At 47.3% G+C, this 14,346-nt stretch overlaps 1 protein-coding gene across 2 annotated transcripts in view; it reads left to right on the top strand.

The window, feature by feature from the left end:
- The first annotated feature begins 232 nt into the window (after positions 1 to 232).
- The window catches only part of ACOT7 (acyl-CoA thioesterase 7), a 133,454-nt gene continuing 119,340 nt past the window's right edge, over positions 233 to 14,346 (top strand). Inside the window, exon 1 of one of the 2 annotated variants that reach the window (XM_003413491.4) lies at positions 233 to 401. In XM_003413491.4, the coding sequence (XP_003413539.4) occupies positions 259 to 401 (143 nt within the window). In that variant the 5' untranslated portion in view covers positions 233 to 258. Of the gene's footprint in view, positions 402 to 6,772; positions 8,159 to 14,346 lie in introns of those variants that run through there. The other variant, XM_010593148.3, reaches the window with a different exon arrangement.

Here is a 14,346-nt window from a genome sequence, read left to right as displayed (position 1 = left end):
CGGGGCCTGGCCCCGCGCCGGCGCCCCCCAACGGCCGCCGAACCTTCTGGAAGCGGCGACCTGCTGCGACACTCGCCGCCACTCGAGCTGGGCGCCCGCCGGAGTCAGCGGAGGCCTCGGCGGGGCGCAGAGCGGGGCCTGCGCGGGGCGTGGCCTGGCGGGGGGCGTGGCCTGAAGAGCGAGGCCGCGCTCGATTCGCCCGCGGCGCGCAGGCCCCGCCTCGCGGGCGCCATGGCTCCGCCTCCCCCCCCCCGCTCTATGGCGCCGCCCGGGCTCATTCATTCAGCGCCGGCCCTGCCAAACACCTGCTCTGTTCTGCAGCAGCCTGCCGTCACCGCCTCCGGCGCCGCCAGCATGTCGGGCTCCGCCGCTGAGACCCCCTCCGCCATCCAGATCTGCCGGTAAGAGAGCCGGCCCGCGCGGCGCGGCGCGGCGGCCGGGGGCGCCGAGTCACTGACTCCGGCCTCCTCCCGCCGCGGGTGGGTCCCCGGGCCCCCAGCCTCCGCCAGATCCTCCCCTTCCCGGCTGGCCGCGCCCCTCCCCCCGGCGCCCGGCGGGTGGGGCCGCGCTGCAGGGGCCAGGTCCCTGAGCCGGGCTGAACTCGTCCCTTCCCCTTCCCGCGACCCCCGCCAGCGCCCCCGGAATGCGCCTAGCGGATGCTGCAGGAACCCGCGGCCACTCCATGAGCGGCTCGCAGCGGCTTCCCCCAGCATCCTGAGGGCGGAGGCACAGCGGCGGTGGCCACGCAGACCGCTTGGGCGAGCAATCTGAGCAGGGACAGGGTCTGTGCGACGCGGCCAGCCCCCTCCCCTGTTGGGGGTCGGGGCAATCCACTATCGCCCTCCGAGTTCCGCCGCGCCCTGGGGGCCCCGGCGCCTCCAAGCCTCACCCTGTTTGTCTTCCTCTTTCGGGATTGTTATCTGGGCGGTGAAGCAAAGCGAACCAAATCTACCAAAAGGCGGAGGGCAGGTAATCAGCTCGCTGGGCGACCCCGGCTGGAGACGTGAGAGCCTATTGGTTTCCCTTAGTAGGTGCCCAGAGTGGAAGGGCCTGCGGATCTCCATTTGTAGGAGAACAAGGTGTTAAAAGATTGAACAGATAACACTTTTCTGCTCAGTTTACTGCTAAGAAGACGAGATGGAGCAGCTTACACAATAGGGGCAAAGGTTTGTGCTTCTGATGCCTCCCTTCCTCCACCGAATGAGTGGATACAGGCCCCCAGAGGAAGCTGGAGATCATGAGCTAGCTCATTTCCCCACAGGAGGTGGGGAGGACAGCCTCAAGGTTGTAGGCAGAATCGGAAGTAGAGGCAAGCCTGGCATTTGAACGTGAGCTTAGAAGGCTGGCCTTAGACCTCTCTGTGCACCTGCCTTCAGTGGCCTGCAACAGGGCCTGTCCTGTGTGATGGAACACTCTTGTGAGAGCAGCTTATTGTTTGGGGGTAGGTTCCTTGAGTCTGGGAGCTGGAAATCACGCTGACCTTAGGTCCAAGCCAAGTCCAACTGAGGCAAGTTAGTTTCTTACAGATATTGACATCTCACTAGGCACATACTGTAAAAAAAAAAAACAAAAAAATTTTTTTTTTTAGTGTTTGGTAAATGAGATAGTTTCTTGCCCTACCCTGGCTTCTGGCCTAGTCCCGGTCCTTACCTGACATGAATTTCAGTTTTGACTTTTCTAGAGAGAAGAAATCTTTGGGGGAGCCTTACTCCATTTTCTTTGTTATTGGCTGTGTGGATGTGCTGGCCTCACCCACCCCAGAGTCCCCAGGCAGAGAATAAAGGAAGAGACTGGTATTTGGAGTCAGGTCCTTGCATCGGGCTCTGGCGAATATTGGCCAGGTGACCTTGGGCTCTGTCATTTGCAAAGAGCTTGCATGTATTTCACCATCCTTGGCTTTCCCATCTTCCCTGGGATCCACCACTCATGTTGTGTGAAGGAGGAAGTGGAGGTCTGAGGAAGCTAAGTAACTCTCTAAGGGCATCTGGCTCCCAAGGGTTCAAAGGTCACGTCTCTCTCTTGCCAGGTCTTTCGATTCTAGATCCAGTTTTCTTTCCACCACTCTCCCCAAGTAAATAAAACATTTATCTACCTGTGTAAGGCCTGGCTTTTATTTACCTCATCAGGATGATGAATAGCTTCATTGTTGTTGTTGTTAGTTGCTGTCTAGTCGATTCCGACTCATGGCAACCCCACGTGTGCAGAGTAGAACTACTTCATAGGGTTTTCAAGACTGACCTTTTGGAACCAGATTGCCAGGCCTGGTTTCCGAGGTGCGTCTGGGTGGGTTTGAACCACGAGCCTTTCAGTTAGTAGTTGAGCCCTTAACCAGTTGTGCTATCCAGGGACTCTGATGAATCCAAACCAGGGCCAGATTAAGGCATATGAAGGTCCTAAATACTGATAATCTGTGGTGCCCCCTCCTCTGTTTACTCACACATTTGAATAGGATATGTGAGATATGTGTGTATATATATATATAAATATGTAGTATACTCCCAAGAGTATAGATAGGGAGTTTCAATTACATGAGAGGGGACCATAGGAGACAGATGTCAATGAAGGTCTTGTGGTGGTAGGGGCCTCATAGCTTAAACAACCCTTGTGACCCTTCGTGAATTTTATTTCCGGCTGGCATGTTCTCATGCGCTGGAGCTGGTATCAGTTTCATTTAGTGCCCTTCCAGTTCCCTTCCACTGTGGTGCTTACTTTTCCTTGTGTCCTGTTTACTTGGCATCTCTGGGTCTTTGCTTTAGACAACAGGTGCCCCTGTTTTGTTGATGCCCTAAGCAGCTGCTTACCTTGCTTATTGGATAATCTGTCCCTGATTCAAGCCAAAACCCATTGCCTTCTAATCGATTTCAACTCATAGTGAACCCGTAGGACAGTAGTAGAGTTGCCCTATAGGGTTTCCAAGGCTGTAATCTTTACGGGAGCAGACTGCCATGTCTTTCTTCTGGGGAGCAGCTGGTGGGTTCGAACTGCTGACCTTTAAATTATCAGCTGAGCACTTAACCACTGCACCACCAGGGCTCCTTTCTCCCACAAATACTCTCTATATATTGTTTTTAAACCAGCTCCTCACAGTTAATAGATTTTCATATAGCTTTAGACATTTCTGTGTGGACCCAGGCATGCACACATGTGTGTGCAGGTGTGTTTACTTTTCGTTACCTGGTGGTGCCCCCCTGTGGTTCCGGGCTGCCTCTTGTTGTCTCAGCTTCACAATTTTCTGTTGTTTCTTAGTGGCTGCCTTGACCAAGAGGCCTGTGAGGCAGGATGCCTGGGCGGGGTGAGGATTGAGTGGAGAGCAAGATGCCAAAGGAGAGGGTGCTCTGAAGAGAGCCAGTTTGTGCGGGCTTGACCCAGAGAAACCCTAGGACACTGGCAAGTGGATGCACGAAGGTGGGGAGCCCTTTAAGGACACCTGAGCCAACACCTTGCGTTGAAAGAAGAGCCTCCTTGCCCAAGACAGCCAAACCCATGAATTTAACAAGGCTTCACTGGACACCTCCATCGCAAAGCACCCGCAAAAGAAATCAACCTGTGGAAAATTTGGGCAGTCTAGCAGGGAGCCAAACCAAAAACAAAACCCAGTGCCGTTGAGTCGATTCTGACTCATAGCAACCCTATTGGACAGGGTAGAACTGCCCCATAGAGTTTCCAAGGAGCGCCAGGTGGATTCAAACTGCCGACCCTTTGGTTAGCAGCCGTAGCACTTAACCTGTACGCCACCAGGGTTTCCCTAGCAGAGAGAAGACGCTAAAATCTCCACCATCCTAGACAATTAAGAGTGATCACATGCTATCTGTTAGAGGCATTGTTGAAGGGATAGGGCGTTTAAAGGCAGGGGTGGGCAGTGGTTACAGCCCCAGCTCTGCAGCCTAAGGCCTGAGTATGAATCCCTGATTGCCTGTCGAATTAAAGTTGAAGGATGTCTCATCTAACATGTTGTCTGTCAGAGAGTATGATACTATAGAGCAGTAGCGCCCACTAGAACTTTCTGCAGTGATGGAAATGCTCCACAGCAGTGCTATCCAGTACCGCAGCCACTGGTGGCTATTGAGTACTTGAAACGTGGCTAGGCAGTGGAGAACTGAATTTTTAATTGTACTGCATTTTAATCAGTTTAAATGTAAACAGCTGTATGTGGCTGGTGGCTACTTTATGTGACAGTGCAGTATGTAGAGGGTTTTAGAAATTAGAATTCACTGGTAGGCATTTAGGGGAGGAAGAGTTTCTGAAAGGAAGCTCAAAGCCCCCTGGGGACTACAGTCAGCTTCAGCCAGTCATTCTGATGGTGGGGGACTTTGGTATGGATGTTGCCCAGGGGGCAGATAACCTCAGAGTCCTTTATTTGTAGGTAGGTGGGATAGCTCTATGAGGTTTTTTTTCCCCCATGTTCGTAGCTACAAATCTATTGGAAAGTTTCATGAGGCCAGGGCTTGCTTTGTTTACTGTTGCACCAGGAATGAAAACCGTGGTGGCGTAGTGGTTAAGAGCTAACCAAAAAGTTGGCAGTTCGAATCCACCAGGCTCTCCTTGGAAACCCTATGGGGCAGTTCTATTCTGTCCTATAGGGTGGCTGTGAGCTGGAATCGACTCGAGGGCAACTGCCTAGAAAAGTTCCTGGCATCTAGTAGATACACCAATAAACATTAGTTAACAAGATGTGAATTTTAGTATGTTACAGGGTTGAAGTCATTTCCACTTGGAGCCCTGTCTGTAGTTTTACAATGCAACTGATAAAAACATGTTGTTGTTGTGTGGTGTCAAGTTGATTCTGACACATAGAGACCCTATATGACAGAGTAAAACTGACCCATAGGGTTTCCTAGGCTGTATGTAATCTTTAGGGAAGCAAATCGCCAGGTCTTTTCTCCTTCGGAGCCATTGGGTGAATTTGAACCGCCAATCTTTGGGTTAGCAGCTGAGTGCTTAACCATTGTGCCACCCAGGCTCCTCAACATGGAATCTGATTTATAGCAACCATACTCAGAGCTGGTATTCTGGAACATTCCATAAAATGATGCCCAGTGCTGGCTCCCTTCTTCCCGGGATGTGGGGGCCTTTTGCTGCCCTGCAGACCCTGTGGCTGGGGAGGCCTGTGTTCACCTACTGTTTAGCCTCTCCCTGTAAGTGGGACAGGCAGCCTGGCATTACCCTCAACTTGGCACCTGCAACTGTCCAGCTCCTTGGTTTCAATCAGACCAGAGGTTGCTTTGTCCTGTGGGATCCACCTGCCCTGTGGTTTGCTGAGTTCTAGGGCCGGGGCTTTTCCAGGTGGGGCTCGAGGCCAGGGTAACTGCGCTTGTCCTGAAGTATGCCTGTTGTCTTGGCCTCCTGTCCAGCTGGTGCCCTTTTTATTCTCAGAGATGTCCTGCGAGGAGGATAAATTATGTGCCCCTTCCCCCCCGACCCCGTATCCATGGACTATACCTGCATTGGAATAACTGGGGAAGATTATTAAAAATAGATTTGCTACATGTATGTTATATTTCAGTGGAAAGTCAATAAAACGCAGATTTCAAAAACATTTATGAGATAACCTGGGACACTTGGACAGTCCCTGATAGTTAATGATATTAAGGAATTACTAGCTTTTTTTGTGTGGTAAAAATATATATAACAGAACATTCGCCAATTCACCAAGTTTTACATGTACAATTCAGTGACATTGGTTACATTCATCGTGTTGTGCAACCATGACCACTATCTTTTTCCAAATGATTCCACCACCATTGACAGAAACTCAGTGCCCCCCAAGCAACGACTCCCGTTTTCCACCCCCTTGCATCTCTAGTAACCACTAATAAACTTTGGTCTCTATACGTTTGATATTTCATATAATTGGGATCATACAGTATTTGTCTCTTTGTGACTAATTTCACTCAGCATGATGTTTTCAAGGTTTATGAGTGTTGCACCATGCATCAGGACTTCATTTCTCTTTATGGCTAATACTCCATTGTGTGGAATATTTTGTTTATCCATTCATCTCTTGATGGACATTTAGGTTGTTTCCACCTTTTGGCTATTGTGAAAAGTGCTGCAATGAACATTGGTGTACAGGTTTCTGTTTGCGTTCCTGCCTTCACTTCTTTTTGGGATTGGGATTGCCGGGTCATATGGTGATTTATGCTCAACTTTTTGACAAACCGCCGAACTTCTCCACAGCAGCTATACCATTTTGTATTCCCACTAGTAGTGGATGAGGGTTCCATGTAGTGATGCTTTTAAAAGCCAGTTCATTGGGGGTATCATGTACCTACAATAAAATATACCTATTTTAAGTGGTCATTTCACTGAATTTTGGCAAAAACGACCACCACAATTGTGACCTAAGAACATTCCATCACCCCCAAAAGTTCCCTCCTGCCTCTTTGCAGTCTGTTGATCCCTGCCCCTCGCCCCCATCCCCTGGTCAGCTCCATTCCTTTGCACTGCCGGGTAGTTGTCCCTTACATGGATATAGTGCAGGTTGTTTTTCTCTCCACCAGTCGATGAACATTTGGGTTTTTTCAGCTTTGGCGGTTATGAATAAAGGTCACCAGTGCAGATTTCAAAAACATTTAGGACTTATTCTTGGAAACTTGAATACTTTAATGATATTAAGGAGTTCTTATATTTTAGGTGGGGTTATTGTTTTGCAGCTATGTTTGTAAAAGGGTCCTTACCTTTTTGAGGGATCTCGAAAATATTTACAGATGCTTAAATATTTATGGAAGGTCCCTAGGTGGTACAAACAGTTTGCATTTGACTGCTAACCTAAAGGTTGGTGGTTTAAACCCACTTAGCAGGACCACAGAAGAAAGGCCTGGCGATCTGCTTCCGTAAAGATTGTTGTTGCTGTTGTTGGGTGCCATTGAGTCAATTCCGACTCACAGCAACCCCATGTGACAGGGTAGAACTGCCCCATAGGATTTTCTTGGCTGTAATCTTTACAGGAGCAGATCACCAAGTCTTTCTCCCGCAGAGCCGCTGGGTGGGTTCAAACTGCCAGCCTTTCGGTTGTGCCATCAAGGCTCCTTCTGTAAAGATTAGTCTTGAAAAACTCTGTGGAGCAATTCTGTTCTAACACATGGAGTCACCATGAGCTGGAATCCACTCCATGGCAATGGGTTTGGGTTTTTAAATATTTATGTACGCCAAGCCATGATGTCTGAGATTTGCGTCAAAATAACCTGGTGAGGGGAGTGGGGTGGGTGCACAGAGAAGACCAGTTTAGCCCTGAGTTGGTCATTTTGAAGCTGCTTGACAGGCATCCGGGGATTTATTTCACTCTTCTCTCTACTCTTGAGAGCGCAGGATACTTTCCACACTAAAGAATAAAAAGAAAAACAGGTTCCTAACCCCAGTCCACACCTGCTGCCTCCGAATCTCAGGGATCCGCATTTCCCTCAGCTCTGCAATAGAGCTGGAGAGCCACGCCTAAGGAGGGTCAGAATCTTTCATGCTCAGCGTGTGCCTTCCTCAGGGACATAGCCTCTGCTGGACCAGGACCTCTGTGCTGGTTGGCAGTCTTCCCAGTCCTCCAGGGCTCTGTAACACTGCTTACCTGAGGATGTTTCATCCTGTTGGAATATGCCCCACCCTGCCCGCAGAGACTGGGCTTCACGCAGAAGGTCCTTGAGAGGGGACCTAGACAGCCGTTCCTGCCTGCTCCCCAGACACAGGCTGTGGCCTTGTGCTCATGTCCCTGTCTCATTGGCTTGTGAGAAGCAGGGCTGATGACTTTGGGCAGAAGCCTGGGCTCTTTGAATCACCAGGCTTCACAGAAGCATCCTATCAGCGACCACCGGAAGCAGAACACAGTCAGATGACTGGAGGGATGGCAGGGGGCGGGCCCAGCGGGTCAGCAGCCACTGTGAAAAGGAAGAGGAGGTCTCTGGCCATGGGCAGGCCGGCTCCGCACTCTCCCGGGGGAGACAGGGAACCAGCTAAACAGCTTGGCAGATACACTCAGGATGAAGCTGCTCTCCAGGGGTCTCCGCCTGGGCAGGCTGGCCCAGCAGGCAGCCTCCAGGAGGCTGGTCACTGCTCGGGAGTGTCTGGGGCCCCAAGGCTCCAAGGGACCCGGGAAAAGAGGCTGGGCTTCCTTCCGGGCTCTGGGAACCAGGACTGGTCTCCTGGTACCTCAACCCTGTGTCACTGCAAGGTAGGACGACAGGAGCACTTCTCCACCCCGGCTTGTAAGGCAGCTCCGGCAGCTGCACCGGACCACTGGACAAGGAGGAATTTTTAGTTATCATTTGGACTGGACACTGGATGCTGGGGGTTCGGTGAGCTGTGTGTTCAATGGGATTGAACGTGCCCCCATTGGTGTTAATCCTCTGTAGAGACCTGGCAGGTTTTCCCTCAGGGGACTGGCTTGGCCCCATTGGGCTTTGTTAGGGAAGGTGGGCTGCCCCAGGCAGTGGGAAGCTGGGGCCTTTGAGGGCGCTGGCAGGTGTGGAGATGAAAGCCCATAGCTGTGTTAGCAGATTGCTCCCTGTGTACATACTGCCAAGCGGCCAGCAGAGCTGGTGTCTGCTCTGACGTGGACCTGTCCTTTCTACTCCCAGAAGGTTGAGCTGTAATTTTAGACAAAAAGGCAGAGCCAGAGGGAGATGTTCTCATGTGACTGGTTAAACTTTATCAGTGTAGTGTTGTGCTGCCTTCAAGTGGCTTTTACATATTTTATTTCTTCTAAACGTTACAGAAACCTTGTTGGGTGGGTGTACATATCCCCCTTTTTATTTGTAACAGCTTTATTGAGATATAATTCACATACCATACAATTTACCCACTTAAAGTGTACAAGTTTGTAGTTTAGTCATAGAGTTGTGGAATCATCGCCACAGTCAATTTTAGAACATTTTCATCACCCCACAAAGAAACCCCTACCGTTTAGCTATCTCCCCCCATGCCTACTTTTGAGCCTAGAGAACTACTAGTCTACTTTCTATCTATAAAAAAGGAAACCCTGGTGGCATAGTGGTTTCTATCTATAGATTTTCCTATTTTGGACATTTCATATAAATTTAAATCCTTACAACTGGACCAATAAACAACATCATGAAAAACGGGGAAAAGATTGAAGTTGTCAAGGATTTCATTTTATTTGGATCCACAATGAATGCCTATGGAAGCAGCAGTCAAGAAATCAAAGGACGTATTGCACTGGGTAAATCTACTGCAAAAGACCTTTTTAAAGTGTTCAAAAGCAAAGTTACCACCTTGGGACTAAGGTGCGCCTGACCCAAGCCATGGTATTTTCGGTTGCTTCATGTACATAAGAAATCTGGGCAATGAATGAGGAAGACTGAAGAAGAATTGATGCCTTTGAATTGTGGTGTTGGCAAAGAATATTGAATATACCACGGACTGCCAGAAGAACGAACAAATCTGTCTTGGAAGAAGTACAACCAGATTGCTCCTTAGAAGTGGAGACTTTGTCTCACCTACTTTGGATATGTTATCAGGAAGGACCAGTCCCTGGAGAAGGATGCCATGCTTGGTAAAGTAGAGGGTCAGCGAAAAAGAGTAAGACCCTCAATGAGATTGATTGACACAGTGGCTGGAACAATGGGCTCAAACATAGCAATGATTGTGAGGATGGTGCAGAACGGGGCAATATTTCATTCTGTGATACATAGGGTTGCTATGAGTCGGAACTGACTCGACAGCACCTAACAACCACAAAACATATAAATGTAATTATACAATAGCTTCTTTTATTTAGCATAATGATTTCAAGGTTCATCCATGTTATAGCATGTGTCAGTGTTTTATTTCTTTTTATTGCAGAATAATATTTCATTGTATAGATATACCACATTTTATTTATTCATTCATCAGTTGATTAATTTTGGGTTGTTTTCACTTTTTGGCTATTATGAAATATGCTGCTATGAACATTCATGTACAAGTTTTTGTGTGGACATGTGTTTTCATTTCTCTAGGGTATATACCCAAATATATAGGAATGGAATTGCTGGGTTATATGGTAATTCTAAGAGCCCTGGTGGCACAGTGGTTAAGCACTTGACTTCTAGCCAAATGTTGGCGGTTCAAATCCACCAGCTGCTCCTGGGGAGAAAGATGTAGCAGTCTGCTCCCATAAAGATTAGAGCCTTGGAAACCCTATGGGGCAGCTCTGCTCTGTCTGGGGCAATGGCAGTGGGTTTTGTTGTTATGGTAATTCAACTACCAGGTTGTTTTCCAAAGCAGCTGCACCATTTTACATTCCTATCAGCAGTATATTAGAGTTCCAGTGGTATCACATTGTGGTGTTGATTTTCATTTCCCTTATGACCAGTGATGTTGAGCATCTTTTCCTGTGTTTATCAGCCATTTGTATGTCTTCTTTGGAGAAAGGTCTATTCAAATCCTTTGCCCATTTATTTGTCATTTTATTATTGAGTTGTAAGAGCTCCTTACGTATTCAAGTCCTTCCTCAGATATGTAATTTACAAATATGTTCTTCCATTTTCTGTGTTGTCTTTTCCCTTTTTTGATGGTATCCTTTGAAGTGCAAAAGTTTTTAGTTTTAATGAAGTCCAATTTATCTTTTTTTTTTTTTTGTTTCTTGTGGTTTTGGTGTCATATCTAAGAAACCATTGCCAAATTCAAGGTCACACAGATCTACCCCTATGCTTTCTTCTAAGACTTTCATGGTTTTAGTTCTTACATTTAGGTCTTTGATCTACTTTGAGTTAATTTTTATGTATGTTGTGAGATAGGAGTTCAAGTTCTTTTGTGTGTGGACACACACCTTTCTGTAGACAAAGCAACTGAGGCTCTGAAAGGTCAAGTTATTTGTTCAAGGTCACACAGCTGGTAAGTGGAGGAGCTGAAATCACACTTTCTGACTCCTTATTAATGAGTTCCTCCATTACATCACAGCCATCGCTCTACTTTCTTTGAACTCTCATCTCTAGAAGGTCATTTATTTCTGACTCTCTGGACAGAAATAAAAATTCCATAAGGAATAATAAGAACAGTGCTCTACAGAATACAAAGTTCTCACCATATGTGTCATTTCTTTTAAGGAACAGGTCATGCCTCTTTAGATCCATATGTTGTTAGTTGCAGCCAAGTCAGCTCTGACTCATGGAGACTTTATGTGTAACAGAACAAAAGGTTGCCCAATCCTGCTCCATCTCCATGATCTTTGATACGTTTGAGCCCTTATAGCCATTGTGTCAGTTCATCTCATCCAGAGTTTCCTTTGTTTTTGCTGAGCTACTACTTTACCAAACATGATGTCATTTCCTTGTGATTGATTTTTTCTGATGTGTCCAAAGTAAGCAAGTTAAAGTCTCACCATCCTTGCATTGAAGGAGCATTCTGGTTGTATTTCTTCTAAGACTGATTTATTCCTTCTTCTGGCAGTGCATGGTATATTCACTATTCTTTGTCAACACAATTCGAATGCATCCGTTCTTCTATCTTCCTTTTTCATTGTCCAGGTTTCACATACATGAGGTATCATGGATTGAATTACGTCCCCCAAAAATGTGTGTATCAGTTTGGCTGGGCATAATTCCCAGTGTTGTATGGTTGTCCTCCATTTTGTGATTGTAATTTTCTGTTAAAGAAGATTAGGGTAGAATTGTAACACCCTTACTAAGGTCACATCCCTGATCCAATATAAAGGGAATTTCTCTGGGGTGTGTGGCCTGTACCACCTTTTTATCTTATAAGAGATAAAAGGAAAAGGAAGCAAGCAGAGAGTTGGGGACCTTATACCACCAAGAAGCAGTGCCGGGAGCAGAGCGCATCCTTTGGACCCAGGGTCCCTGTGCGGAGAAGCTCCTAGTCCTGGGGAAGATTGATGAGAAGGCCGACAGAGAGAGAAAAAGCTTTCCCCTGCAACTGACACCCTGAGTTTGAACTTTTAGCCTACTTTACTGTGAGGAAATAAATTTCTCTTTGTTAAAGCCATCCACTTGTGGCATTTCTGTTACAGTAGCACTGGATGAGTAAGACATGAGAAGATTGAAAATACCATGGCTTGGGTCAGGTACACCTTAGTCATCAAAGTGACATCTTTGCTTTTTAGAACTTAAAAGAGGTCTTTTACAGCAGATTTGTCCAATAAGATACATCACCGTTTGTTTTCTTGCCTGCTGCTCCCCTGGGCATTAATTGTTGATCCAAGTAGAATGAAATTGTGAACAACTTAAATTTTTCTTTATCATGAAGTTAATCAGTTCAATTGTGAGTTTTCTTTTCTTCACATTCAGACATAATCCATATTTAAGGCTGTAGTCTTTGACCTTTATCAGTAAGTGCTTCAGGTCATTTTTATGATGTCTAAATCCATCTGTTTCTTGTTCTTCCTCAGCGGTCCTCCTCCATGGTACTCCTCCCTCCTTGAATATTAGCCCCACCCTGGCTGGCCTTTCTGCCATTCACACCTCAAGTGTTCTGTTGCTTTAAGCTGTCCCATGGCAGCTGGCAGGCTCTTGCTGTCCAGCCTTCCTGTGGGGCAGATCCCTTCAGAACTTTTCAGGGCCATGCTGGACAGTCCAAACCCCTTTAGATGTGACCATCTAAAGCACATTTAAAACATTCAGAGGTGGAAGGTTGCATGTCATAGTCACATCCTTGAGCTTGCCTCATAGCCCCCGAAGAATGTTTGGTTGGACATCAGAGACATTAGGCAAAGAAGAACTTTTATTTAAAAATTTATTTATTTGTGGAGGCGGAGCCAAGATGGTGGAATAGACAGATGCTTCTGGCGAGCCCTCTTTACAACAAAGACCCGATAAACAAGTGAAGCGTGTATATTCATGACAAGCTAGGTGCCCTGAACATCAAAGGCAAGCTTAGAAAACGAACTGAGGGGCAGGGGAAGGAAGAGACAGTTCAGAAACAGACAGGAGTGAACAGACCTGAATCACGGGGAGCCCTCAGGCACCATTCCGGGAGCAGTGGCGGCAGGCTAGTACTAGTGTTTGGCCACGGTTTCCTCAGAGGGAAGCAGCCAGCCGAACAGCCTACTCATAACCTCCAGAATCTGAGAAGAATGGCGCTCTAGGCAAAAGCTAAGTACTTGCGTATATTTTACCACGCCCCCTTACCCCCAAGCTGGCTTCAGCAGCTGAATTCCCTGGGCCTGAGGTATGTCCGGTTGAGGGCCTAGAGCCATCCTCCCAGCCTTGGAGAAGGAAAAAATTTGCATTTGGGGGAAAAGGTAATTTGCCAGCTCCACGTAGCGGGGGAGTTCAGGACAGAAGCGGCTCCTGTCCAGGCATAAACGGTCTGTGGACTTTGAGCACCATTCCCTTCTGCATGGATCTGTGTGGGCCTATTTTGGGAGAATAAACCCTTGTTGGCAGACTCCAACCCTTTCAGCTGTGCGGTGGAGAGGTGGATGTTTGATGTTTGACATTGCTTTGCCTATTAAACAGGGTCCTCACTTACCCACATCAGGGGCCTAAGGACTGGAAGCTCATTCAGGTCACCCAGCCACCCATGACAAAGGTCCAAGGATAACTGGTACCTCCCAGTCCTTGCAACCAAAGACATTGGGTGCCTATGGTCCGTCTACAAAACCTACCCACCTGCATGCCATAGGGAACAGGGATGTGCTTCCCTCAGAGAGACTCGGGGGTCGGTTCTCAACCCCCTGCCTTGTTCAGAGCATGACCCCTTGCTGCAATCAGATACTGGTACCTACACCAATCACCCCTGCCCCTCTAAGACTGCAGGACAGAGTCTGTACCACATACTTGATGATCAGCTACCTGGACAACTGAGTTGAATTTATACAAGAAAAGTGAATGTACTCCTAGACTGATATACCTGATAACAGCTCTAGCCATCTGGGGACAGGATGTCAGAGCTCCAAAGGCAAAAATAATCAGGCTAGCTGACTCAAGCAACCCATCTGGGCATATCAAAACAAAACAAAGCAAGAAGCTACGACACAGTAAGTAAACATAAACTAATACAATAACTTAGAGATGGCTCGGAGACAACAGTCAGTATCAAGTCACATAAGGAAACAGACCATGATGACCTCAACAAGCTCTCAAAACAAAGAATCCGGGGATCTTCTAGATGAAAGTGTGTTCCTGGAATCACCAGAGGCAGAATACAAAAGTTTAATATACAGAATCCTTCAAGACATCAGGAAGGAAATGAGGCAATACGTAGAACATGCCAAGGAACACACAGATAAAGCAATTGAAGAAATTAGAAAGATTATTCAGAAACATAATGAAAAACTTAATAAGCTGGAAAAATCCATAGACAGACAGCAATCAGAAATCCAGAAGATTAACAATAAAATTACAGAAGTAGACAACTCAGTAGAAAGTCTGAGGAGCAGAAATGAGCAAGTAGAAGCCAGAA

Source organism: Loxodonta africana, chromosome 3 (assembly GCF_030014295.1).
Source record: "Loxodonta africana isolate mLoxAfr1 chromosome 3, mLoxAfr1.hap2, whole genome shotgun sequence".
NCBI classification, from domain to species: domain Eukaryota; kingdom Metazoa; phylum Chordata; class Mammalia; order Proboscidea; family Elephantidae; genus Loxodonta; species Loxodonta africana.
This window is presented reverse-complemented; position numbering and strand designations above follow the sequence as displayed.